This window comes from Emydura macquarii, unplaced genomic scaffold (assembly GCF_026122565.2).
Source record: "Emydura macquarii macquarii isolate MOO-44397 ecotype Brisbane River unplaced genomic scaffold, CSIRO-AGI_Emac_v2 contig_1644, whole genome shotgun sequence".
NCBI lineage: Eukaryota > Metazoa > Chordata > Testudines > Chelidae > Emydura > Emydura macquarii.
Window position 1 is genome coordinate 26527906 of NW_027131781.1, and position 27460 is coordinate 26555365.

At 51.5% G+C, this 27460-nt stretch overlaps 2 protein-coding genes across 4 annotated transcripts in view; one reads left to right on the top strand and one right to left on the bottom strand.

Annotated features, from left to right (window-relative positions):
- Positions 1 to 10968, top strand: part of MYO9A (myosin IXA) — a 372546-nt gene extending 361578 nt beyond the window's left edge. For 2 of the 3 annotated variants that reach the window (XM_067555993.1, XM_067555994.1), the window contains exons 42-44: positions 3868 to 4070; positions 4564 to 4706; positions 5370 to 10968. In XM_067555993.1, the coding sequence (XP_067412094.1) occupies positions 3868 to 4070; positions 4564 to 4706; positions 5370 to 5845 (822 nt within the window). In that variant the 3' untranslated portion in view covers positions 5846 to 10968. Of the gene's footprint in view, positions 1 to 797; positions 852 to 3867; positions 4071 to 4563; positions 4707 to 5369 lie in introns of all 3 variants that reach the window. The other variant, XM_067555992.1, reaches the window with a different exon arrangement.
- Positions 10969 to 14155: 3187 nt separating this feature from the next.
- Positions 14156 to 25503, bottom strand: NR2E3 (nuclear receptor subfamily 2 group E member 3). The gene is made up of 8 exons (XM_067556142.1): positions 25385 to 25503; positions 24257 to 24360; positions 23621 to 23740; positions 23477 to 23575; positions 22087 to 22268; positions 17844 to 18084; positions 15782 to 15887; positions 14156 to 14288 (listed from the first exon to the last, which is right to left on the bottom strand). The coding sequence occupies exons 1-8, from the start codon at positions 25492 to 25494 to the stop codon at positions 14156 to 14158; spliced, it is 1095 nt and encodes a 364-aa protein (XP_067412243.1). The 5' UTR covers positions 25495 to 25503.
- Between the last annotated feature and the right edge of the window lie 1957 nt (positions 25504 to 27460).

Sequence of the window (27460 nt, forward strand, 5' to 3'; positions counted from 1 at the left end):
TCTCTGGCGTTACCCGGCTCATTTGTACCTTTCCGGGATATATTTTGCAAATTTGGACTAATTTATCCTGTGTTAATCATCCCTTTGCTGGCTCTGTTTATGATCAACTCACTCCTGCACTAAAGTCCTCTAATCCCACAGTGCCCTGCCCACTGTTACAGCCCTTCACTTTTTTCCCTCCCACATAACATCAGGGAGAATCTAGGATGAAGCTGCCCTTAACCAAGGCCTTGCTTTGACTCCCTATATGCAAGTTGCTTCATTAGTACTGCCTCCAGCATGCCTATAAAGGGTCACCTTCTTTTCCCCCACTGCCTTTTTGGGAGCTTGGAATGCCATCTCATTTAGCTTTCACACACCCAGCTGGGTTGATGAATGAGAGGCAGAGTCTGGGATTTGAATCAACCTCTGTTCCCCTCTGCTGTAAGCTGAATGAGCAACAGGCAGCTCATATGCTGCATTCCACTTACAGAATGAGAGAGAATGACTGATTCATCACAGGACCGTCGACCCAGATCTGTGCTAGTAAAGGAAGAGCAGGCTCTCCATTTATAAAGTGCTAGTGTGGCATGTCCTGTCAGGAATCCTGCTTTGTGAATTGCAGCCAATGCTAAATCTGTCCCAAGCAGGTGCAACAAGTTATTTTGCAAAGCTTGTGGCTCAGCTGTGCATTATTGCTAATGCAGCAGAGAGCTGACTCACTCATGACATTAAAAGACTCTGGAAGTTCTTTTAAGGGGGCAATGGCATGTGCACTCTAACCTTCTGCTTTCCTTTTCATGTCCTCTCTAATCCAGAAACCTGTACTCATTGCAGTTAGATTTATGAGCATAACCCGCAATTCAGTCCCGGTATGTATTAATTGCATCGCACTCCATGACAGCTGCATCCTATCATTGTGCGTAACCCTCCAGTCATTCAAGCACCTGCCACAGGCCATTGTTTGACTTTGCCCATCCATTCCTGTGCAGGCCTCATCCCAGTGACTGACTTTTAATTTCTTTCTTAGTAAGGAGCCCCCTAAGGTCCCCTCTCCTGGAGGAGGTGTTATAGCAGGAGTAGGAATCGTTGCTAAATGGTTGATGAAATAGCCCTCAGCAACTGTAGCTGGTTACTGCAACTCACTGGTCCGCTCTCCAAAGGCTGCTTTTGTATTCTGTCACTGTGTACTCTCCTAGCCACACGACTCCTGCATGCTGCTCTTTGGAGGGGCGATTTGACCTGGCAAATCACAGAAACCTTTTTCTCAGAGAGGATGGAGGGTCAGCCCTAACAAATGAAAATAGCTGGGGGAATCCTCATCACTTGGCCAACAGAGGAATCTGTTTGGTGCAGCGTTCTCTTCCAAGTCCCTAACTAACCCTGAATCAGTCAGCTTTGCTTCTTGTCCTGTCTTTTGTGTTCCCCGTTCCATTCATTATCTCTCTTCCTGCTAGTTCTGTTCTTTTCTTCCCACCTTTGTTTTCATCCACCCCTTTTGTCTTCCTTCTCCTTTCCTTCCCTCGCACCTCCCCCTTTACTCATCTGTGTCTGTTTGTACATAGTACATCCGAGTTGTGCCAGCTGCTTCAGCTCTGCCACCATTTCCCACTATCATGGATGGATGTCCGAGGACGCCTTCCTCCAGCTAATGCAGCATGGCTAAAGCAGTGTAGTCCAGCTCTAGGAGCAATCATGGAGAACAGAGCAGGGAAAGAAAGCCCCCTTTTCCTTTTGCCCCTCCCTATACCTGAAGCCAAATGCACTGTGACGTTCAGAACTTGGCATTTCCAACCCTCAGCTTCCAATTTATGGATCCAATTGAACGATCTTTTATTTTTTTCTCTCGCTCCTGCTATGGTCTATAGCCCATCAGAAGCAGTTACTGCCTGTCTCTTGCTTGGTAGGATCGTCATGTGGTGACGTGATGGATGAGGAGAGCAGTCTTTGACAGCCGTGGTTTAATGTGAAAGATAACACCTTTGTTACTCTTCATGCCAGCCACAATATCTCCACGCCCTTTTACACACTTAGTGGTGCCGAGGATTCGGGGGCTGATTAGAAGATCAGAATCCATGCTATGCTGTCATTAGTTTCTTATGTTTGTCGTATTTCAGCAATTCCTTCCGTCCTGTTAGTGTCTGTGCTGCAGCATTCTCATGAAGGGTCATTCGGTATGAGCCTGTCTTGTGCTATCCATCTTTCAAACACCCGTATTAAAGAGTTGCTGTGTCCTTTGTCTTTCTCAGCTGGGTCCAGCCAGGTGCTGGATTGATTCAGGTGAATAATGGAGGCATTAAACCAAGGCATATTTATGTTGACTACCAAGCTTTTAGGTTTTGATTTTCTCCATCAGTAGCATTAAGGAAGGAGTGTCCCCTTATTTGTTGCAATCCATGTATATGATATCGTTAAAGTTACTTTTTACCCTACAGCATGTCTTCCAGAAAGGCATCCCAATCTTGATTTGAAGACGTCAAATGCTGGAGAATTTACCACATCCCTCGGTTGTTTGTTCCAATGGTTTAATCACCCATCACTGTTACCAACCCCCACTTCCCCCAAAAAACGCTCAGTAGCATGGATGGAATCTGGGTCATAGATGACTACTGTGACTGTTGCTGCCTTTGCAAATGGGGACAGGTGGTCATGCTTTGTCTTCAGAATTGAGGTGATATGATGCCCGTTTGGTATTTGAGCCTCTCCTGGAGGCTAACCTTGGAACAGCATTGGCCCCAGCCATAGAAGATGTTGCTCTGCTGTTGGAGAAGATCATAGAATCGTGGAAAGTAGGGCTAGAAGAAACCTCAAGAGGTCATCTTCCCACGCTGGGGCAGGACCAAGTAAAGTTGATTTAGGAATATGGGTCCCATTGCAAATCCATAGGAATTGGGCTCTGAAGTTTCTTATCTACTTTTGAAAATTCCTCCCAAAAATTACAGCAAGGGAGAATCCTCCTACATAATTAGTTGGCAGTTTTCAAACTGTTGTAAGTTGAAATAATAGATACTATGGACTTTTGACTCTGCTTACATCACATCAGGATAGTCACAGTCTACTGGCGTTGTACACTGCTTGATCCAGTAGTTATTTATAGCTCTGAAGGATGCTTAGAGATTTTCTTTTGAACCTTTTCCCTGCTCTCCACCTTTCCCCTCACCTTGTTTCAAACAGTGGCCCCTCTGCTGCTTCATTCCCTTTCCCTGATATAAGGAACTAGTGCGTGCTTTAAATGGCCCCTCTGCTTGCTTTAGTATTGAACCTCTTATTTCCACAGAAAGTGCCAGGACTAAAAGTGCAGCCCTGCCTTTTCTCTTTGCCATCATTTGAGCTCCCTCATGTTTGTTGTTAGGGAGAGCGACTACCCAGCCCACTAAGCTGAATGTTAACGTGTGGATAGTGTTATCTGTATCGTTCTGTGCGCACAGTGGGATTGGTTTTGGGATGGTTTAGGACTGTGCACGCCAACGTTTTGTGTGTAATGTGCATGATGATCTCATCCTGAGCCAGCATGGCAACTTGTCAAACTGAAGCTTCCCATCTTACAGCCTGGGCTTGTAAATATACATTATGTTGTATCTTTCATAGACTTTGGAAGTCTGACGTGCATGTCACTGGAAAGGAACATTGGCTTCATTTTCATCTGTCCTCTGAACACACAACATTTTTGTCCCCCAACATGGTGGGAGCTTTGAAGTGTCCTTGACTGTAACTGGTGTTGTGGACTGTGTACATGTGCTAAGCACGTGTTGCTGAAGTTGTTTCCTCCATTGGTATTGGGAATAAAGGGGGGAGAAGAGCGTTGTCAGTCTAAAATGTACCCTGAGATTCCTGGAATGTTTGGCGATAATATCATGACGTTTGTTGATATGGGTGTTTTACCTGCAGGGCAAAGGACGCCTCAGACGTGGAACCTACCCCAGTCCGACATCTCCTGTTTCAGTGCGATTACCCTCCATGTCCGATGTCTCTGAGGAGACCGTGAGTAGTGAGGAGGCTATGGAGATGGATGTCACAGAGCAGCAGCAGGCAGCCATGCAGCAGGAGGAGAGAGTGCTGACCGAACAGATTGAGAGCTTGCAGAAGGAAAAGTGAGTCTTGGAGAGTGGAGGGGTTGAAGGGCTCAGTGGACAATTAACACTGGGAATCTAGAATCCCAAATTCAGATCCTGTTGGAGCCACCAGTGAACGCAAATTTGGTCCCATTCTGATAGTTGTTGAACAATGTTGTCCACTTCACAAAATTGTGCATGATTAGCAACATCTGCGTGTGAGGCGGTATTGGTGGTGTTGGTTGGGGATGCAAGACTGAAGTAGCAAGTGCTGCTGGTCGGGATTGAGGTGCATTTGCACTGGCTCCCAGGGATGAGATTTGTACTCTCCTGCAGTGCCCAATATGATACCCTGATATCTGTGTTTGGTTTTGCATGTTGTTTGTTGTTGTGTTCTGTTCCTGGTGCTGTGTTTGCACAGCTCCCTCGAGCTCTAGAGCCCATGCCCTTCTGGATCTCCCTGCTTACACAGCACTGGTTTACTTCCTTTCCGTCTTTGTGCTGGTTCACTGGCTAGGGTTATTTTCTGCAGGGAAGAGCTGACTTTTGAGATGCTCGCGCTGGAGCCTCGAGCCTCCGATGACGAAACCCTTGAGTCTGAAGCTTCCATCGGCACTGCGGATAGCTCCGAAAATTTGAACTTTGACTCTGAAGGGGCGATCTCTGATCGATCGGGTAAACACAGCCCTCGTTCTGACAAGTTTGCTTACTAGACAGAGTCAGTGCAGCAGAACAGGGTCTACTGGTATATGCAATAGCATCGGCATATCAGACTTTCAACTGGTTCTTAGATTCCCCTCCCTTCCCCCTGTGCTGCGACGGGACTGTGTATCCTACTCATGCATGTGCAAACTGTATCCCACAATGAAGCTGAGACTCCTGCAGTCCCAAATCACAGAATTCTGAGCAACCTAATCCTAGAGTGGGTTAAGGCGTTTGCTTGGGAGGTGTCATTCCCTGGCTGATACACCCTCTGTCTCCATCACAGAGGCAGCGGAGTCTATCGATTAATGCACAGGCCTGGGAGGCAGGTTGTAAATCTGGCTTTGCTACTGACTTATGTATGGACTTCAGCAAATCACATAACCTTTTTCTGTCTGCAGTGGGGTCAGTCTGCCCAGACACCGGATTGCCCCAGACACACTGTGGGTAACCATTTCAAATGTTAACCTGTAGGCACAGAGGGTTGGTCACGTCTCTTTTCCAGTTCAATCGCATATGGTCTTCCTGACATGCTCAGCAAATTCACACTCAGATAGTAAGAATTACATGGAAATGCACTACTGTATACGCAGCCATGTGTGTCTCTTCTCATTCTCTCCCCTCTCTTTCTATCAGAGAGAAGTTTAGCACTTAGTTCACTCAGGCCCATCAAGACTGAATCCACGAGCAGGTTTCGACGGCACCTGAGGAAGCAGCAAGACTCTCTGGACTCAGGGGATTCTTCAGTTTCTTCTCCGTCTTCATCCTCCTCATCCTGCTTACCTCACGTGACCAGGAAACGATTCCAAATGTACTCCAAATCACCCTTCTACCGAGCAGTTGTGCCTGGTGATACCGCTGACCAGAGGTTGGGACTTGAAGGATTACCAGGGCAGCTTCGGGGCCTAGATGACAGGCCTCAGTTCACCAGCAGGGGGACGTTCAGCCCTGAGAAAGGCAAACAGAAACTGAAGAATGTGAAAAACTCACCCCAGAAAACCAAAGAGCTCCCAGAAGGGGCGGCTGGGGCAGGCCGGAAAAGAAACACTGAAGCCGACTGCAGCAGCAGCCAGCAGCTGGTTCTTTTTGGGAACAACGAGTTCATGGTGTGAACCAGTTGCCCAAAATCTTGCCATAGCTGCAGAAAAGTGATAGCATCTCGCCTTTGGTATCTTCCCCCCCACCATCACCGCCACCACCACCATTGTAGAGTTGCTGCCAGTTGCCCATGCAAAGCATTTACTCACTAATTGCTTGGGCTTCCAGCCTTGCATTGCCAGTGCTAAAGGGAGCAGGAGACTAACTCTTAACAGAAGCCTGTTGGGGACAGTTTCAGCAGTGGCCTTAGCTGTTTTTAATATTTTGGAACTCAAAACCTGCCAGGTTTTTTGACTGGGGACTCAGAATAAGAGAAAATAAATTGGGGGAAGAATTGCTGGTGAGCTCTGTTTTACTTCCCATCAGCACCTGGCTTTGTCTTTCTCAACAGAGGAAACAGGGAGAGGGAAAATCAAGCCGCCAGGTAACGCCAACAGGATCTTGGAGTTTGGGGAGCTTGGTGAAAGCTGCAGACTTTGGGTTTGTGTGTTTGTGCTGGGATGAAGCATAAACTCCTTCACAGCAAGGAATCACAGCAAAGAGTAGACCAAGCGCTTTGTTCAGAGCTATTTATAATGCACTCCATATTGTTGTCAGGTGATAATAAAAAGCTATCATTTCCATTCAAGCAATCAGAGCATGTCTCAAAACACCCACCACACAAACCTTCAATGAAAAGAGAGTGATTTTATTTTTGTTGTTATGTCAGAAAAACTAATGCCAGTTTGACTCCTGGTTAGTTCAAGCCAAATACTTGTGCCGAATTTTCAATAGCCATAACTAATCCTGTGATCAAGGCACAAAGAAGGGTTTCTAAAAAGCAGAGGAACCTTCAGAAATACAAATCTAAAACATTGCAACCACATCACAACCCTACAGTGCTGCCTACTTGTAAACACTTACCAAGTGAATGATGGCGAACGGTTCCAGTGGAGGGCAGGAACTTCTCAGCCATGCAGCAAAACTCATGGAGACAAAACATCACTATTTTAATTGCATCATTAAAGCAAAAGCAAATGCATGGAAAAGTGTTACAGAAATCTTCCCAAAGTAATCTGTTTTTAAAATGTGACCTAACCAACTTTCTCTCCTTTTCTCAGATCATCAGTATTAAAAGCAAAAAGAAAAAAACACAAGGACTACTTTTTGTTAATATTCTGGTTACTGAAGTTCACTGTAAATATTTTTTTAATTATTTTTATTTCCCCCCCTAGATGGAACATATTTGCCAAGAAAAGAAAGGAGAAGTGAGGGATGGTAGAATTTGCCCCTACGGTTATTGCAGGGAAAGAAATGACACCACAGTGCATCACCCCATTCATCATGTCTCAGCACACTGAATATTTGTGAGATTAGCAACCTGCCTAAACTGTTTAGCAAGTGTGAGAAGCTGATGCATGTGCACCTCTCGTTGTCAGTGTGACACCTGTTGTCAAGGCAAGTCTGTGACAAAGGTTTGTTTAAAAAGTTCTCACTAGGTCTCTTTAGAGTAAGACGAACAGTGTCATTCTGTCGTAACCATGTGGTAGAGTAATCCGATCAAGGCTACATTTGTCATTCATCACATCATCCTGTGACTTGCTACCAGCACAGATGTTACTGTGAAACTTTTTAAAACCAGATATGTAGGAATGTAATTAGTAAGCTTAGAGGCAGTCGTCCAGGAGGACACTTAGTGGTTTGGAACTTGATGGGGATGTCGCTACCTGACCGCATACATGTTAGTCTGCATCCACAGTCACATGGATGAAGACCAGCAATCCCAGAGCATGACTCAGGGAAATGGTTACAGATGCCAGTCCATTTCTCTAAGCAGCCAGGCATTTGCAGATGCTGAGAGAAGGAATTGATTAGAAGGGACTTCAGGACCCCCATTTAGAATAATTGGATGAATAAATGCTGGATTGGACCTGCTAGTTCTGTCCTGGGTAATGTTCTAAAGCCAAATGTGGTTCTAATCTTGATACTCCTAATTAAAAATCTTAAAACAGCAGTGTCAGAATAGGAGCACTGGTTTGTGTACCTTTCCAGCATCCAAGAGTAAGGGGGAAAGATATTTGCATTTCATAATTTTGTCGGGTAATGGTTTTATTATTTTACCTCCATAATGTGGAACTCAAAGTATCATGCAACTCCCAATAACCCCTTCCCTTGCCTCCCTTGAGTAGCGTTCCAGTACAGAACCAAGTCTGCAGCCTGGCTTCTCAACTGTGTATATCCCTTCAGAAGGAGCCTTCCTGAGCTTGCACCTGGTTTTGTACATGGGTGAGCACCCAGGGGAAATGTCAGTCTGCTGGAGTTGCCTGTAATGGTAGAAGGTTTAATGATTCCTTCCTTTCAGACTTCACTGTTGGGGAGTGATATTTTGGCATGTTCCTTTGCTGGTTGAACCTGCATTTCATTAGAGGGATTTTCTATTTTTTTTTCTTTTTCAGTGAAAAAATGTAATTTAGGCCACTTTACAAGAGTGGTGATGACATAGAGCCAGGGACAGGGATTTGCAGTTCCTGCTTTGACCTCCATGGATTTAACCACATCAGACTCATTAATTCTAAAGTTGCTGGGTGAATAGGTCTCTAGCCGTTTTACAGATCAATCAAGAAACCCCTGGCACGGTGGGTGGTGGTTATGAAGGTGGAAAGTAACTAAGGAAACACTACAGGGCACCCAAACCCTTCAGAAGCCAATTATAAGATTAACAAAAAAAATGCTTATGAAGTGGATAGAATATGCTATTGTATTAACTGGAATTAAATGAACTGATGCCATGCAGAGTAATAAATCGAGTGCAGTTTTAAACACACATACAGACCGGCTAACTTTGGGCACAATAAATAGGAGCTGCTCACAAGTGAAAAGATGGGTTTTTTTCCTTCACCACCAGCCCTCCAAATTTCCCTTGGGACCTGAGAGTCAAGCTGCGTTCTTATCTGGCTTGTGTAGCATTACCGGTACAATGGATTTTGCAACTAGAACTTAGTTAACCATTCTGATGTGCACAAGCCAGAAAAGATTCTAGCACGTACAGCCTTAGCGTGAGTTGGCTCTGCACAGCTAATAGTGTAAAGAAGTAAAAACATATCTAATCAGTAGAGTCAGAGGAGACTGAATACTCACAGGGAGCAGATTTGTCGAGGAAGGATATGCTGTTTTTACATAGTCTTTGTTTAAAAAAACCCATAACTGCACTTAAAAATCTGGTATGATCAGAAAAGTCACTCTGTAAAAATCTCCTCTTAGTAGCTTCAAGTTGTTCTTCCAGGGATTTCCATATGGAATTTGCTGTGTTTAAAATTCCAAGCACAAGCTTTCGAACTGCACAGTCCCAAAATCAGGCTGTTTTTTCTGCTTCACACTTTGTGTAGTCACCCACAGTAAAACGGTGGAATCAGAATGCTGCTGGCACTTTCACTGAGGAGCCTTCGGGCAGAATAGCACACAGCTTGCTTTTCTTATGTGGGGCTGCATAAGGCTGACCCGGAGGATACTTTGGGAGCATATATGAAGGAGCCACTTTTACAGAGTTACTTTTAGGATCATCATCTGATAGAGAGAGAATCTAGTTATGCTGGCTCTGCAGATAGAATTCTTAGAAAGATGACAAAGGCTCAGTTTTCAACAGGGATTATTCCTACTTACCTTCTTCTGAAGGGTTTTGCATCTACTGACGTGCAGGTTCCTACCATGTTGATTATTGAGCTATGAGTTTCTGCAGAAGCAATGGGTATGGGTCAGGATGGGGAGGGACATAATGAAGTTTTTACAAAAGCACGGACATGTTGGTGTCCTCTGCAGAGCCGTACCTAATATTTCCTGGCAAGGAATTAAGCCTGGAATCCCCCAGTCCCTCAGTATCCAATCCTGCAGAAGCAGCGTTCATCCACTCATGTACTAGAGCAGAAGCTACAAGGCAGGCAGCTGTTATAGTCTTTCCGATTGGGCTATTGGAGGATACACAAGTAGCTATGGGAAGCTGCCTCAGCTCCAGGTGTGAAGTTAACATTAGTTGAAGAGGTGTAAGATTGTTAATACTGGACAAGCATAAGGGGATCCAACATTAATTTATCAAGCCCTGCTTTGTTTTGACTAAGGAAGGATCTGTCTGTCCCTCTCCCCAGTGCTGTTGGTAAGGAGGAATTCCATAAGCCCTTGTAATTAAAATGTTAAGCACCAAACAGTCTGAAATCAAATGTGTATGGTGGTTCACCTTTGAGGAGTTAGAAAGGCGATGCCCACACAGAGGAACGCTGAATGAAAATGTGGCTTTCAACACATCCCCCTTTGCTGCTCTCAAGATTTTTGACCCTCCACAAAGAATGCATTCAAGTTCTGCAACAGTAACTGTAGGCTTCATGTATGTGCCCAAGTTTTCCTTTCTTCCAATCCAAGCACATTCATTTCAGCCAGAAACCCCCCCACCCCCCCCTCCACCATCACCACGTTCCTTTTCTCGTGTCTTGAAGTGGGATTGGGGGGGACAGTGAAATCGTTTTAGTGGGTCCAGACTCTGTTCTCTTTTTGTCGTCATTTAATTATTATTTTGAACACAGGCACAGGATAGACCAATCCTATGTTTCGTTCCCCGTCCATGTTTAAGCCTGACGCCTGTCTTCCAGTCCTGTCATGTCAAGCGGTAGGTTCTCAGATATGATACACTCCTTGTACCAAGTGAATGTACTTACCACTGGAAAGGATATGGGCTGCATATTGTTATTAATTATTATTATTTGTAATGGAAATTTTTTAAGTAATTTATAAGTATGCTGAGTGTAAATTTAAAAAGCAAAGTCTGTATTGTAAAAGGATATATTATCCTGTGTCATACGCGCTATACATTTTACCTGTTTAGAAAAAAAGAATAATTATATAAAGGAGAATGATTTATCTTGCCCACAGAGCCAGGTTGTGTGCCACTCTGCAGTCAGATGGCACTTTGTAATTTCATGTCCGTAGGTTTTCTTTAATTTTTTTAATTAATGTTATTTTTTCCCTTCGGGAACAAGGCCGTCATATGTATAAAGTGCAATTTGTGTAATATTTCTTAAATATATACTGTATGGCTGTACAAAAACAACTTTATGAACAAATAACCCCTAGCTTATTAAAGAACAAAGCTATTAAAAAGTAAAGACTGACAGTGATTGATGTAGTTTGTATGACATGGGAACATTGCTCTCAACCCCTCCAGATTCACTTTCCTTTGACTTGTGGCTTTCAGTCATTGGCAGGGATCAGGAAGGCAGCCAAGTCTAGCACCCAGGTAAGACAATTAAAGCTTAACAGAGGAGCAGGAACAGGGTACATGTGTCCTGCTTACTTCTCCAAGACAGACTTCAATCTAATGGGGCCCAGGTGCATTCTGAAGACATTTTGCAAAGTCCTGACATATAGCCCCTGAGACAGATCTGAGCAATTGAAACCTGGAGTTTCCATGAAGCCCCAGTGTGTATTGAAAACATGGGTGGCTGCTTCAGTTGTGCACAGAAGGCGACAAGTTGCCACTGCATCCCTTGAATGAGCAAAGCATGAGCTCCTTGTCTAAAATGGCGTGTGGCTGGATCTCAGAGCTGGGGCTCATGATCTTGGGGGAGAAGGAGAGGGAAACTATTCTTCCAAGTTTAATAGCATTTCTGCCTTCAGGGTGGTGGATGAAATAGTCACAGACGACTGTGTAGCCATCACTGGCAACTGGATAAAGCCATTAGAAGTCCATGACTCCCAGTTTCCGACAGTCACCAGTAATTCCCCTGTGCGGCAGACAAATGCTGCAAGTTTTACTGCATGCTGGAGTTGACATCAGTTTGCAGAGCCACTCTCCCATCCACTTAAAAGCAGGGAGGCAGCTATGGGCCTCGCCGCACGAGTCCAGCTGAAGCAGTGCATGCTGGGACCTTTGCTCCCCACCCTCAGGATTCTGGGATGTGGTCATGCAAAATAAAGTGTCTCATCTTTAAGTCACTGATCCAACTCAGCTGCGGTAGGTAAGTGACCTAAAGTGGTACAGCTGTCGGATCCCCTTTGTGGAATGAGTTAGAGCTCAATCCAGCATCCATATCACTAAAACCACAGCCAGAGTTGCCACTAGTTGGCTCTGCTGCTGCCTGTATCAGTAGAAAGACTTAAGACTGACTGGGCCAAGGTGAGCGAACACCCCCGCTTTCCCCTAGCAGTCAGTGGTCCCTCCAGGTAATGCACAGAGGCTTTGCTGTACCTGACAGGCGGATGAAGAGGAATTCCATTTCCAGAACTACTAGTTTGGCATCTCATGAGCTTCACATTCACATACAAATAAAGAGGAGGGCCGTGGCAGTGGCAGCTGCCCTCATCTGTATTTTAAATATTTTAAAAATACAGATGAGGCCCCTCTTTTTGCATTTAGCTGTGGCACACAGCCGTTACGGCCCTCGCTTTGGGCATTGCTCTGTGCTGAACACGGCAGAAACCTTTTTAACTCGATTCGTGATTAGCAATAGGCTGCAATGCAGATGACCTGCGAGAGGGAGAGTCTTATGCAGTAGAGTGAGTTCAGGGTTAGACTGGCTGCTTCTCCACGTGGAGGTGAGTGGGAGGCAGACAGGAGGAAGTAGGATTAAACGGAGGGAAAACAAAACACTTCCAAAGAGCGCACTTTATTAGTTACACCAACTCAGTAGACAGCACACCTTCCGCTGGCAGCTGCAGGGCGAGGGGGCTCTGGAAATATGACATGGATGTGTACAAATACAAAGGAGCTGGACTATTTGTTAAAAAAAAAAAAAATTGCTGTGTCCCGCACACGTGCCCTCTTGGTTGAAGTGCATTGAATCAGGAGTTTCCACTGGCCATTCAACTGAGCCCAATAGCCCTGCGATCCCTGGCATTTGCCAGCCAGGTGAATGCTTAGGACATACATTACCACTGTCGTCTCCAAAGAGAGGAGTTTATGGCCTTAATGCAGGCAACCATTCTCATGGCAAATACGCCTGTCAAGCATTCTTGACGTGGTGACGGCACCTATAACAGTTGTCCTTCTCTCATGAGAACAACAATCCATTACTCTCTTCTGCAAGGCACTGCCAAACCATCCCTCTATCAGATCATGATGCCCCACTTGGCTGCTGTGATAGCGAGAACGCCCTTGAGGCCCTGCAGTGCAATATGTGTCGATACACTTGAGTCATGTTCCCCCATGGTGCAGCTTTTCCACATCAGCAGCCTTCCTCCTCTAGTGCACAAACAAGGCTCTTGGGTTCAGAAGACACCGTAGCAGAGATCACAGATCTTTGGCTCCTAGCTGCAATTAGGGTTTCAAAACAGAGACTACGAGTCAAAGTCATGTTTCAATTTCTCGGCAAACTTCACCTACATTTCTCAGATCACATGCAGTGATAGGCTTTCTGCCATCACCAAGTGTTCCTAGATCGAGAGAGAATGCAAGATGCCATAAACCTTTCTTTCAGGATAACAGACAATGCCTCCAATGTTAAACACCAGTCTTCCTTAAACTCAGTGTCTGGATCACCTGTTAGAGCCTGGCATGTGGTGGGAAATCCCCAGTGAAAAGTAATCTTAACATGGTTTGGATAGATGTTGTTTTGCTGCTGATTATCCCCCATTTCAGCAAATACCAAAGGCCATTTCATTTCTTTCCCCTACAACTGACACACCTTTTCCTTGACCCTGCTAAGCCATCATCTGTGCCATGGCAAGGCAAGTGTGAAGATTTCCCCCTCTCCCAGGAAGATCAACTGCATTTCCTCCATGTGATATGGGTTCTGAGCCTTGACCTCTTTCAGACTTGCACTTTTTCACTAATTTTGCTGAAGTTCATGCCTCACTTTGCATCATCAGCTGCATTTTCCCACCCCCGCTGGGGTGGTGTTAGTACAGTGTCCTGGTTTTCCACCATGAGTTAGTGTTCTTCACATATTTAACACTAGTTTTATCTTGGTTGGTAGGCAGGTATCAGTTGATTCTTGTGGTTCAGCTAATGGAGGTGAAATAAGCTTGTAAACTTCTATTCAATACTGAGTCAGTTAGCGCATCTGCTGTGTGAGCTTCTTCACAGATGTGGGAGTGATTGAAACTCCAGATGGGTCACAATGATCTGAATGTTGATGGGAAACAATTTCCAGTTAACTGCAACTGCTTGTGAACAGATTCATCCTGAGCCATGCTATGTCATGACTGGAAGATACGCAGGACTGAGCGGGATCTCCACGCTCCTTTTACCTGCTCTTTGGTTCGGTGCATTGGAAACCAGATGCTTGGAACTATAACGTTTGTGCCGGTCCAGGAAGACCTCAATCCCCACATCAAGGGACTTTGGTCACAAAGAGGACAGGTCAGTTTTTGAACATGTCGCAGAGCAGCTTCTCCATGGGAGTGTTCCCAATAGTTCTGCGGAAGAAGAGGAGCTCAATCCGGTCTGAGGAAATAAACCTCAAGGAGGGAAGGAGTAGGAGCAATTTCCCAAACCTGGAGGAGAACAGAGAAGAGTCAGTGTGGATTTGGTTAGCTATTAAGCACAAGGCACTCTCCCCAGAGGGAGAGCATCCGTTAGGGAGAGCTTTGATTTTACTCTGCTGTGTTTAACATAAGCTCAGGCAGCGGGGATCAGATGGCTAACAATATCACAATGAGTCAGTCATTCCCTGGCGAGAGACACTGCCCAAACAAAGCTCACAGAGAGGAAAAAATGTTTCAAATTTCTGACCCGGGGTGTTTCCCTTTTATTTGTTCTCAACAAGTTGCCCTTTTGTGTAATGCACTTGAGCCATCAAAGTGTGTGTGGCCAAGTGTCCATGAAAATGCAGAGCAATTTGCCAACCTACCTACCCATCTGCTGTTGAGCGTAATGCCAAAGTTCAAGTTGGAAAGTAAGGACCTAACACTGCAATATTTTGTGCTTTTCACAAGTACACATGACCCGTCAACTTGAACTGACTGTAGGCTCCTACCTAATCTTCCCAACCACGCCTGGAGGAACCACTGTGTAGCCAATATTCTAAGTAAGGGCTGGCACATTTGACTGTGCTAAATACAGCAGTTCAACGACAGTGTCACCTGTTCAATGCCAGGGCTGCCAGCCTTTGATGGGCAGGAGGAATGGGACTGAATGGATATAAGCCTGGGTTAGGGGAGCTGCTCAAGAGAGGAACCGTTTGTGCATCCATGGTGCTAAAGACATGGAAAAGAGCAAGTCTCTGCCTTGATACGCCCACAATTAAACTAGGACAGATTCCATAGCGGGTGAGTGCCATAAGGGAGTGGTGGAAGAGTCCTCCTGGCCCAGGTAGGTTGGCACACATTTAGGTCTAACGTTCTGCATGTTTTGGGGCTTTGTTGTAAATAACCATGGGACATGCATGCAGGAAGCCCCCAGCTGGAGATGGGGGACTGCCAGGAAGAAGGAACATCCTCCTTTGAGGAGAGATGTGGAGGAGGAAGCAGAGGTTCTTGGTGCACAGGAGGGAGGAGTGGACAGAGAGGGAGGCGTTGATTGGTGGAGAAGGCCTCGAAGGGAGCAGGCAGACTGTAGGGCATGAGATGTAGGCAGGTGCAGAGCTAGGATCCCTTGATGGGGTGAGGGGGAATCATCACAAAGCTGAGTCCCCTTGGCACTCATCCCCCAAAGGAGGTGACACTCCCCTAGCAGTGAATCCACCTGCACTTCAGTGTTCTGCTTACACAGGAAACGCTGCTGAAGGGCAGCTCGGCTCTTCCCCTGGCCCTTGGTGCTCAGAGCTGCCCAAGGACCAGAGCCCCAGCAGACGGAGAGCTGCAGCAGCATGGAGGCTGGCTTGCACAGTAGGAAGAAGAGAGTGATTGATAATGGACATGCCAGGAAAGCCATGCAGGGGCAGGGCATTGGCTAGACAGCTCAGAAGGGAGGAAAGGCAGGGAGGCAGTGAGCTAAACAGGCGGGTGCTGCGTAGCCAATGGCATGTCTGCAGTGTGAGCCCTGTTACCTGACAGGCTGGCTGGGGTAGTGTGTCCGGTTGTGTTGGTCCAGCATCACCTGCGACTGATCTTGCAAGTTCTCCACCTGCTCTGGATCCTTCAGGCCTCGGGTCTCTGTAACGAGATCAGGACTGTTCTGCGGCGCCCACACTGAGCCGCAGCGAGATCTGACAGGACAACCAAACTCCCCTCCTGGGGGCAGCCTAGAGGGTCCCACCAGCAGTACACTCCCCCCGCACCACCACAAGGAGCAAAGCCTGGGCCTGCAGCGCTGCTATGGGGCCCCTCTGCATGCATGGGGCTGGTGAGGAAATGCCCTTCTGAGGGATCTCAGGCTGAACCAGCTGAGCTGTAATCATGTGCGGGCAGCACCTCCCGAGCAGACAGGCTCAGCTGAGTGCGAGGCCGGTATTCCAGTGAAACGCCCTATGGAGAGGCCTGGCGGTGGGGACGGTGCCTCTGCTGCTGTTTGAGAGGATTCGCAGGTCAGGAGACCCTACACCCTGACCTCTTGCTCTGGGATGGGTGCTCTAAAGCTTCCCTTCTCACCAGCCCCCTGGCTGCTCCCAAATGAACACAGCTTCCTACGCAGGGCAGGGAAGGAGTTGCTAAGCTGCAGAGCCAGTCAGGCCAGGGAGACTGAGTAACAACGGTTGATTTGTTTTTAGTCAGTTTACAGGGCTGTTCCCTCTAGGGAAGTGCCTTTATAAAGGCTGTGCTTGGACGTTTGCGGATGACATGAGCACTGGGAGCATCGTTAATATGTTGAGAGACAGCTGAGCGTCTTCAGAAACCATGTGCAGAAGCTGGGCTGGCCTGGGCACGCTCGCATGTCAGCTCCCAGTATCTGGGGTCTGGCACTCATAAGGAGGTAATGGTGTGACTGGGTGAAGCAGCCACGTGGGCTGGCAAAGCCCATGGAGGTAGGGCTTGGACACAGAACTGATCAGTTTCCTGGGACAGCAGGCGGAAGGGGAATGGCATGGAGCGTCCTCCCTTCTCTCTGAAAAAAGCCATTGGTGCAGCTGTTGTAAGGGGAAGCCTGTGAGTTGGCTCCCAGGGCATTGCCTGATCTAATGGGTAAAGGTGAAAGTCGTTCCCCAGAGTCCCTCCAGTCAGAGCAAGCACGGATCTGAGTGAGTGAGTGAGTCTAGCCTCCTGGGCAGTGGAGAGGAAGGGAGCTGGGCTCTGTCTGTGACCACCGTGAGACGGTCCAGAATGCCACCTCTTCAGAGCCATGCGTGGGGTCACGTGCCTTGCCGGGTGGCCAGGGAGCCTTTGTGATGATGACAGCCACGGGGGGAGAAGGGTGACAGAGTTCCCAGGAGCCCACTGAGCAAGGGTGCAAAGGCCCTGGGCCCGATCATCCTCCGCCACTGCTGTCCGCTCCCTCCCAGGTCATACTCCCCTTGATGGGTAGAGTTGAGGGTCTCGCTGGTCGTGGTTTCGGGGGGATCTCACGGCACGAGCATCTCTCACCATTTGAATCTTGGTCTGACTTTGGGGTACTCATGGTCTGGGCTCCAGATGGGATTCACACAGGCTGGGAGGGACCTGAAGATGCTCTGCTGGCCCTGGACTGATGTAACCTGTGTTTCCAGGGCCAGGGGTTGCTTCTCCAAGATACCCATGGGTTGGAAGGAGCTCCGCCCCCAGGGAGGCCAGTGAATTCAAAACCAGATCGGTCCATCTAAGTGAGCAAGTGAAAGCCCTTGTGGCACCTGCCTCCGCCAGCACGTCCTCTGGCCAATGTCTAATTGTGCTTTGCTCCCTTCTAAAATACCTTGTGTCTCCCGTTGCTGAAAGGAACTCCACAAAGAGCAAAGGCTTGAGGGGCTGGGCAAGCACTGTGTGGGAGGAGCCCACGGCTGGGAGAGCAGTGGGCAAAAGGGGCTGCGGAGTGGGGCCGAGGGGCGTTAACAGAGCTGCAGGGGGAGGATGCAGCTGGGCTACCGGGGGGGGAGCACAGGGGCTGCGGGTCGGGACTGAGGGGTGCAAGGAGATGAGAGAGAGGCCTGCCTGCTTTGTGGCCGGTCCTAGCCACGGTCCTGCCGCACCAACTGGGCTCACCTGGTTTGAAGAGCACAATGGCCTTCAAGCACGCGAACTCCGTGGGGTCTATGGTCAGAGACTTGAAGCGGGTGATGGTTTCCTGCAGGATGCGGACGTCCACGCTGGCAGACACCAGTTTCCCGTGGATGTTGGGGGAGAGCTCCGGCACAGAGAGCAGCGGGCAGCTTTCCAAGGGCATGGACCATTGGATGGCACAGAGCAGGAACAGCTCGCTCCAGGCTTCCTCCAGCAAAATCACCTGTCAGCAAGTGAGAGGAAGGAACATGTGAGCTGTGGGACGGGGCCATCTTTTTCTGTGAGGGTGTGGGGGGGGGGGGGAGGTTTACAGGTGTGTATGGGGGGGGGTACTAATGTGGGGGTACAGGTACATACAGCACCTAGCACACGGGGGGCCTTGAGGCCAGATTGGGCCTGTAGCTGCTTTTGTAATAGAGATTCGACCCCCTTTGATGTCACTTTCTGTGTGTTCAGAGAGCGGATTGCACAGCAGCTGCCACCCCCCGCCCCCATACCTGCCACTAGGTCTGAATGGCACCGGCCCAGTGGCCCGTGACCACCCCCTACACGGTGCCATCACAGCACCACTCCCCCGGGGCACGCTGTCCCACACTCCCAGGTGAAGGGCAGCAGTCCCCATTGGTCACCACCCTTGGCAGAGCTACTGAGCTACTACAAAGCCACACAGGGCTGGGGCAGCCCAGATGGCAGGGATCCCCCTGCAGCCCGTGCCCTGGGCTAAGTCTGAAGCCACACGTGCCAGAGCCAGGCTGGGCCATGAGCAGTGCAGCATTGCAGCAGTGCCCTTACTGAGCTGAGACGGGCACATCACAGGGTGGGACGACTTGTGCTCTCGCGGCTCAGCCACGAGCAGGGGGCTTCTGGCCAAATGATTTGGACGAGAGCACTTGCCATCGGGGTAAGTGCGAGAGACCCAGCCCTCGGCCAGGAGAGAGGGCAGCAGTGGAGTTGTTACGTGGCAGGCAGGGGCATTAGCTGGACAGCATGCCTGCAGCACTCTTGTCTCCAAGGCTCACGCTTTCACCGCTCAGCCTAGAGGAGAGACTCCCCTGGCTGAAGTGAGGGCAGGGTGGCCGCACACTCAAACTGGTCTGGTTCCCTCTGAGGGGCAGGGACGTGGGTGCCTGCACCCCAGGACCTTACAGTCACTCGATAGCAGCTTTCCAGCCAGCCATGCCCTGCAGCTGCCCAGGCATGAGCCATAGGGATCGCATCTGGCCCAGCAACACTGGGCACGTCTCTGAATGGAGCCCACATCATGGGGGAGTCTGCAGTGAGCCACAGAGCAACAGCTGAGAAGCAAAAGTTCCTCCTTGCACACCCGAGCTCCTAGCATTAGTGACGGTGATGGCTTCGCCTGATCGCTAGTGCAAAGCATGTCACGGACAACACTCTGCATGCTTGTTCCCCTTTTAGAGACGGGGAAGCGGAGGCACACAGGCACTCTGACTTGCGCTGATAACATATTGCATTTCACACACTCAGTGCTTCTGGCGGCTCTTGCCACGGCTGTCCCTAGACACACATCCCACTGGAGCACCTGCTGCTCCGAGCCACACATGCATTAGACTGGTCACAAAGTGAAAGCCGCCAGCGGCAGCAGGAAGGCTAGTGTGCTCCAAACGCACATGATCTCTCCAGCTGTTCCTGGCGGCTGTGGCTCAGGAGCGGACGTGAGGAGAGCTGGGTTCTGTGCTGATAACTGGGTTTACAACTTTGCCCTAACGGTGAGCTCAGCTGTGAACAGTGGCTGTGAGTTCGTAAGGTGCCCCCATAACCTGGAGTGACAAATATTGATGGGGAACGGGCGCAACAAGGCGACCGAGTGAATGAGTCCGAGTGGCCAGGCCTCCTGCCAGAGCTCAAGGAGTGTGTTCAGATCATGCCTGGCAAACGAGAGAAATGTGAGACCGGAAATTCATGACCCAAAACCAGTCTGCTGGGAACTAGGCCTGATTGGTGAACAAACCAGTGAGGGCTGGGCTGTTCCGCCTGTCACTCCCTTTGCGGGTCCTTATTGAAAGAGACATTTGCAGAAAAACTGGCTCCTGGAGCAAGCTCCACCATCATGGGTGCCACCCCCACCATCTCCTGGGGCCTCGGACCTTCTTCATCCTCAGCAGACCGGGCCGGAGACAGGGACCCGGATGACACTGTCACGCTGGCTGGATTGCGGGGGGGCATTTATTATATTATTTAACATCAATATGTCAAAATCATAATAATTCATGTGAGATGCTGCGTCAGGTACTGTTAGAAAGGCTATAATGTGCTAAGTAAGATGATGATGTTTATGTTCATGTGGTATATGTGTAATGGAAGTTATGGATATGGTTGATATATTTGTATTTCAAATTGTGCTGTGTCTGGGTGACACCCCAGACAGGACGGCTGCAGCACTAGTCTGCTTAATTGCCCGTTAAGAAATTCACAGGTACAGGGGGCCCAGCGGGAGAAGCCAGGGATATACCTGATGAGTCACCAGGACTTACTCATGTGACTCTGGACTCCATCTTATTCCTGTAAAATTCCACAAGCAGCACAGCAAAGACCAAAGGACATAAAAGGCAGCTGCACCACATCCATTTTGTCTTTAGTCTCCAGCCTACCTCTGGATCAACTCATCTACAACTGAACTGAACTGAAGCTGTGAAACAAAGGACTGAGACCCATCCAGGTGCTGGATGTACACCAGAGGGACTATACAAGCCTGCATACTCCGCAATTCTACTAGAAACCTGATATATATGGACTTTCCAATCAGTTGTGTTTGTCTGATTGCTTCAATCCTTTAACATTTCTCTTATAGTTTTTCTTTCTTTGTATAATAAACCTTTAGTTTTAGTTACTAAAGGATTGGCTGGCAGCGTGGTATTTTGGGTAAGATCTAAACTTACATTGATCTGGTACTGTGGCTGACCCTTTGGGGTCAGGAGAAACCTTTTTGGTAAAGAGCATAGAGTTAAAAATAACTGATCTCTTTACTGGACCTAGTGGCCGATTAGGAGCCAGAAACTGAAATGCAGTAAAAGGGGCTGTGTGTATTTTTATTTTGACTTCTTGATAACCAGTGTGTGGAATCAGAAGCACTGTTCGTGGCTGGTTGAGAAGTCTGACTTCAGTGTCACCCACCAGTGCTGGGAGAATCTGCTCTCCTTTTGCAGCCTGCCCTGACCTTGGCAGTTTCAGGAAGCTACCCAAGGCACAGACGGGTCACAGACACCACCTTGGATATGAGACTTCCCTCCTTCCCTGCCCCCACGTGTCCCTTTCCCTCCCAACACTAATTTCTTCTCTTCCCACCCCTCCTTTTTCCTCTGTCTGAGAAGAGTCTGGCTTAGCTGGCCAGGACTATATTTGCCAACACTGCTGTGAGCAGAAAGAGGCAGCTAACAGCGATGCCCTAAACAGCCCAGTGCTGGTATGAGTTTGCCAGGTCTTGGCATGGCTGATCAGACTGTGTGCCGGGCTTGTGTTGGTCCAACCATGAGGTTGCAGATGAGCGTCAACGCCAGAGCCAGACGTTGCCTTTCCTGCCTTTGCTGCTCTTTTCTCTCCACTTGTGAGTGTGTGTGTGTGTGTGTGTGTCTTGTCTTCTGAGAAGTGGGATTGGACTTTGATCAACAGCCCAGCTCAACTAACTTCTTTTTTCCCCAAAAGGTCAGTTGTTACCAGCTTTGAAACCATCTAAGAGTCTGTCAAACAAAGGGGGAGGAAAAGGGTTTCCTTTAGAAACTCTCTGCAGCTAAGGGGAAAGGGATGTCCTGGATGTCCAGACGAACGCCTCACTTAGCACGTTACATTTCAAAGGCTTTCACTGGTTTTCTTTCTTTTCTGTTCCTTTAATAAAAAGGGGGTTTCGTGGTGTTTGCCATGGTGCTGAGGGCCGAGGTCTTTGTGTACCAACCAAACCAACCCTTGTGTAATGATGCACAGTGACTGGCTTATTCTATTCCCAGCATATACCGGCTGCCTGTGTGACCTGAGACAAATCACTTCCCTCTCTGGGCCTGTGATTCTGGGAGGAGGATTAGCCCTGCAGCGCCACCAGGTGGAAGGTGAGTACAGACGGATGAAAAGCACTCCCTGGATGGTGAGCGCTCGCGTGCCCAGAGCTGTCTTGTCTGCTACCTATTCAGAGCCAGGCTGTCCAGTCCTGGCATTGCCTTTGCAACGTGCGCTAAATGGCAGCCCCGTTAGTCCAGCTGGGATCCCTCCTCACCTGGTCCCTGAAGGGCAGATTGGAGAAGACGGGCAGGTTTTTGGCCCACTTCACCGCCATGAAGAGGAGCCGTGCGGAGGTTTCATAGACGCTCTCTGGGCTGGCGGATGGGTAGAGGGACATCTGGCACTCACTCGAGGTCCGCTCCGGCTCGTTACCTGTCACGTCGATGTTCTCGTCGGCTGGAGGGAGGGGAACAGCTGGGTCATTGACAGCAGCAGAGGTCACAGAAACTGCCCCAGTTCCTTCAGGGACCAAGCCAGGGCTGGTCTGAGTCTTGCTGCTCATGGGCAGACACATGGGCAGCCTGAATTCGAGGGGGGATAAAACCAACCCATTCTCTCCCCCCCCCACCCCAAAATCCCTCCAACATTAGCCAGCTTTCCCTGATTTCTGTTTGTCTGTTGGCTGTGCAGCACTGGTCCCCTGCCTGCCCGAGAACTTGGGACAGTGGGACCATGAGCCAAGTGAAACGTCTCCTCTCCTTGTCTTAGCCGTGCAGGGAGAAAGGATGAGCACGAGGCAAGAAGGCAGTGCTTCGTTTGTGCCAGGGCTCAGCCCCAGCCCCTCTGGGCCAGGCCGTTTGTAGCCCCGGCCCCTCTGGGCTTGCTGCATCCGTTATGAAAGTAAAAAAATGGCTTGATCTCCAGCACCTCTTTCATTAGAAGGAAGCCCTGCAGGAGCTAGGAAGGGAAACAGTGGGGAGCCAGCAGGGGCGGAGCGGCTGGGCGGTTAAGCACTGCAGACACAGTCTGCACTGCATGAGGCTCACAGGACCTTGGCAGGCAGAGGGAAGCTCTGCTTAGGGCTCATCCCTGCAGGGACTTGAGTGGCTGGTGCCCGCTCCCCGGGTAGCTGCACTGACGCCAGGGCAGTGTGGGTTTGCAAAGGGGGCTGCCCTGGACTCTACATGAGAGCTTTGCGTGGCACGGCCCTAGCTGAGAGAGACCAATTTCCCTGGAAGGCAGCTGCTGTCTAACAGCGCCCTGGGACCAGGCGCCTCTGCCGCCGAGATCAGGCAGCCTTTTGAACTCTGGCCCTGGCACGGCTGCTCTGGGCACCGATGGGAAGGGCTGCCTGGGCTGCCTTACGGGGGCACGATGGCTCTGGGGGGAGCTGGGTGGCATGGAGGCCTCTCTGGCCAGGGCCCCGAGTCCCTGCCACATCACTGCAGTGGGGCCAGGGCATGTCTGTGGGGCCCTGGTGGAGAGTGGGCAACCACTGTTGGGGGAGGCCCCAGAAGCCAGGTCCAGCCTGGGCCAGAAGGGGGCTGGGCTGGCCGGACAGCTGAGCGCCCCCCCACACAGAGGGAAGGAGGTCCCAGGCTGGCACTGCTATTGCCGCAGCCTCCCATCCCACCCTGATCCCCCTCTGCCCCCCAGCGACCCACCGTCCTCGGGCTCCAGCTTGGCGCAGGTCTCGGCTGTCATCAGGCTGGCCATGAAGCGGTGGTTGCTCGGGGGAGTGGGAGCCTGGGGCCCCAGGGTGCCTGGCCCAGAGGAGCCAGGGGCCCTGAGGCTGGGCAGGGTGGGGCAGGGTGGTGGAGGGGCCTCCCGCGCCGTGGCCAGGTGCGCAGGCTTCAGCTCTGTGTCCAGCTGGATGCTGTCGAGTCTGACCTGGGCCGTGCTGCGGGGCTGGCGCTCGTTCTGCACGGCTGGGGACGCAGAGCAGAGGGGTTAGGGGCAGGGGGGCCGAGGGCTGGCACTGGAGCAAAGACCCCCTAGGCTGTGCCTGCCCCAAGTCTCCCTACAGCGTAGGCGTGTGGCGAGATGGGCGCCGGCCTCTGCCCCGTCCTTTCAACTGAGGGTGGCAAATGCCTTCCCAGCCATTCACCGAGCCCCTCAGCCTTGGTACCGTTCTCCCCCCGCACGGCCAGGCAGACCTAGTCACGGCAAGGGCCAGGGCCACCCTCTCACCCAGCTGTGGGCTCTGGCCCACAGCCTCTTCCCCCTCGCACAAGCAGCCTCTGCTGCCCTGAGCGCCCCTCTGCCCGCACCAGGGACTCTCGCTGTCGCGGGCAGCTCCCTGGCCAACATGGCCAATGTTCTCCTTGCCTATGCCAGGGGCGCTTGGTACTGCCCAGAGAGCAACGGCCCAGGGCCTCGCCCTGAAGCTCTCCCAGTCTAAGGGCTGCGGGCGTGGCCTCTCCACGGGCACCCCCGGCACTCACCGTCCTTGTTCATGCCAGCTTGCAGGCACTTCTTCAGTCTGCAGGCCTGGCACTGGTTCCTGTGAGCTTTGTCCACAGGGCACATCCCCGTCCCAGCCTGGCACCTGAGGGGCAGATGAGCGCAGGTCCTGTTACCTCAGCCCTCCTTGTGTGGCACCTGGGGGGAGGAGGTGTTTCACCCCGTCCAGGGTGCTGCATCTACCCCGTAACTAACTGACCAGCTGGGGCAAGACGCTGGCACCCTGGGGTCAAACCCATACCTTGGGATCGCAGCATGATCTGCCAGGAGCCCCGCAGTGCCTGCCCCTCAGCCCAGCAACCCCACAGTGCCTGCCCCACTGGGCTAGCTGGGCGGGGGGAGCAGGGGGTGTGGGGGGTGGAGGGTGGCTGCTGAAGACCTTCCAATCTGCCCAGTCCCAGAGCCGCACTCCACGGCCCCGTGCGGCTCCACGGCCCGTCCGCGTGGCCCCAGTGGGTGACTGCGCAGCTGAGAAGCTAATGGGCCCTGTGACCAACCCAGCTGCTGGCTGGGGCTCGTGGTTTCCCGTCTGAGTCCTGGCCGAGAGGTGCCAGGCTGGCGCGGGGCCTGTACTGCACCGGGGGGAAGGGAATGGTCTGCATCCCCCTGCCCAGCACAGACCTATCCTATCTCCCCCAGCCGGTCTGAGCCGCATCTCCTGGAGGGGAGACGGCTCCAGTACAGCCCGGCTCTGTGGCCATGGCACTGCCCCTCTGATCTGGGGAGCCACGGGGACCGACCCCCTGGGCAGGGCTGGTGTGGTGGGGAGCCAGCCCTGTCCTGGCCGGCTCCAGGGCCGTCAGGCCAGCACTGAACTCGGAGACGTTGGCAAAGGGGGGGTCTCCTGAGATGGGCACCCAGCGCCACTCCCTGCTGTGATGTCAGGGGAGGCCACATGGAGCCAATAGGGCCGCTGGGGAACGGGTGCTGGCTGGCTGTGGGTCCCAGTAGCCCTGGGCCAAGGCTCAGAGGAACCAGGCCGTCCTCGCGGGCTCTTAGATGCCACCCCCTGGGTGCCAAGGCCCAGGCAAGGGTAGCCCCACAGCCAGCAGGGGAGAGGCCTGGCAGAGCCGGCGCTGTGTCCTCCCGGCCCTGTGCGCTCCTCTCACCGGTAAACGAGCTTCCTCCTCACACTCCTCTTGAAGAAGCCGCTGCAGCCGTTGCAGGCGTAGATGCCGTAGTGCTTCCCGCTGCTGGTGTCGCCGCACACCCGGCACATGAGCGCTGGGCTCAGGGCTTTGCCGGGGGCCGGGCTGAGCCCTGCAGTGCGAGAACAGGAAATCAGCGCTCGGACACCGCGGCCTGCAAATGACCCCGTCCCTCAAGATCCCAGGGCTCAGCTGGCGGGGACGGGGGGATGAGACCCAGGCAGGAACAAGCAGCACCGGGCCGGGGCGGCTCAGGAGGGACAGGCCTGAGTTCTGGAATGGTGCAACTGAGCATACGCATGGTCCACCAAACCATGGTGCAACCCACCCGCCCACTGCCCTGACCCAGGGCTCCGGCTGGTCCCCCCCAACTCAGAGAGACGGCACGGAAGGGCAGGGCTCCGAGAGCAATGAGACACTTGGGGAGCGACTGGCACTGTTTACAGAGGGGTGGAAAATAGTGATTGGGATGGGGCCCAGCTGTCCCCCTGCCTTATAACTCAAGAACTAGGGGACGCTCACAGCTCTGGACAAAGGCAGCGAATCCAATCCCATGAAAAGGAACACCTCTTTTCCACAACGTGCAATGAGCCGGCGGAACTCTCTGCCACTAGATGTTGTGTAGGCTTAGGAAGGCTCAGCAGAGGATAACACTCTCAGAGATGGGGGTGGGCACCTGGTGGGATGGCCACATGGCAGCCCCTAGTATTATGGGTATTTGTTATTTGCATTGCAGTAGCGCCTGGAGTCCCAGATGTGGAGCTGGATCTCACTGTGCTAGGTGCTGCACAAACAGAACAAGAAGATGGCCCCTGCCCTGAAGAGTTGTGTCCCCGCAGAGGCAAGCACTGAGCAAGGCAGGTACCTCAGGGAGGATGCAAGGTTTGGGGCACAGGGGATTGGATGGTCTGGGCTTTGTGCTGGTAGATCTTTCCTGACCATTTAATTGACCTGGAGCTTCCTGTGTGGAGCCAGGAACGAGTTGAGGGGGGCGAGTTAGAGCAGGTTTGGCTGGGCGACATGGCTTTCCTCTCTCAACCCTCCACAGGCCCACAGCCCTCGGACACATTGCACTTTGGGGGTGGAAACTCCCCGAGCTGGTGAAGCCCCCAAACCACGCTGCTCTAACCACCGGAGCCCAGCGTTGTGCCGGAGCCCAGGACTCCGGGCTCCCAGCCTCCTGCTCTAGCCGCTAGCCCCCTCCGAAGCGCCCCGCATGCTGAGGCAAGCGTGTTGTTGGTCTCGCTGCAGTCCTGAGTGTCCAGGGCCACTGCTCGCTGCCTTTGCTGCCGTCTCCGGGCCCGCTCCAGGTCCTGAGGCCCCTCTGCCAGGTGGGCGTGTCCGGCACTGTGGCGTCCACCCTCTGCTGGGAGGCTCGCCAGGATGCGGGCGAGCTGCGGGGAGGTGGCCTTGCGGACGGAGGGGCTTGGCGGCAAGCGGCACTTAGAGCACTGGACAGGGACCACAGCGCTTTACTTACACCCCTTGGAGCCCACGGGAGCCGTGCGGCCCGAGCCCGTAAGCAGCCCCCCTTGGCACCCAGCAGAGGTCAGAGCTGCCCTGTGCCTGCCCCCCATTGGGCCAGAGAGGAGAATGCAGCAAGACCCCTTTGGGGAGGGGGACGCTGGCAGCACCCTGGGGTGAGAGCTGCCTTGCCGTGTCACCCTGGCCCCCGTGACCCAGCACTGGGCATCTCCCACGTGCTGATGCTTAGTGGGGAAATGGAGCTTCACCCTCCTAGGATTCCCTCGCGTTCCTCTGTGAACCATCCCTACCCCCCTCCACCCCCCGCAATTGATAACAACAGGCTGCTGTCGGGGCCCGTTAGAAACGATGAACCTTGTGTCATGGGTGGGGAAACTGAGGCACAGCAAAGGGTCCAAGTCCCTCAGCATGGCTGCGCCTGCTCCAGGGGTATCGTAGACTCACATCTCTAGCTCTGAGACGAGTCAGCATCCAGGGAAAGGATGGCGGGCAGGGAGTGGGGCAGAGCCGGACCCTGGAAAGGGGAGTGGAGGGTAGGGGCAGCCGACATGC

Bases quoted from the DNA above. Each gene is read 5' to 3' on its own strand.
- NR2E3 (XM_067556142.1), bottom strand. From the start codon at position 25,494: ATGTGCCGGGTGTGCGGCGACACCAGCAGCGGGAAGCACTACGGCATC. The intron at 23,576-23,620 runs GCCCCACCCTGC...CCTCTGGGCCAG, and splicing joins GGAGGCCCCTCCACCACCCT to GCACCCTGGGGCCCCAGGCT. The intron at 18,085-22,086 runs GTGAGGAGGGAT...ACTTGCTGACAG, and splicing joins ATCTGCCCTTCAGGGACCAG to GTGATTTTGCTGGAGGAAGC.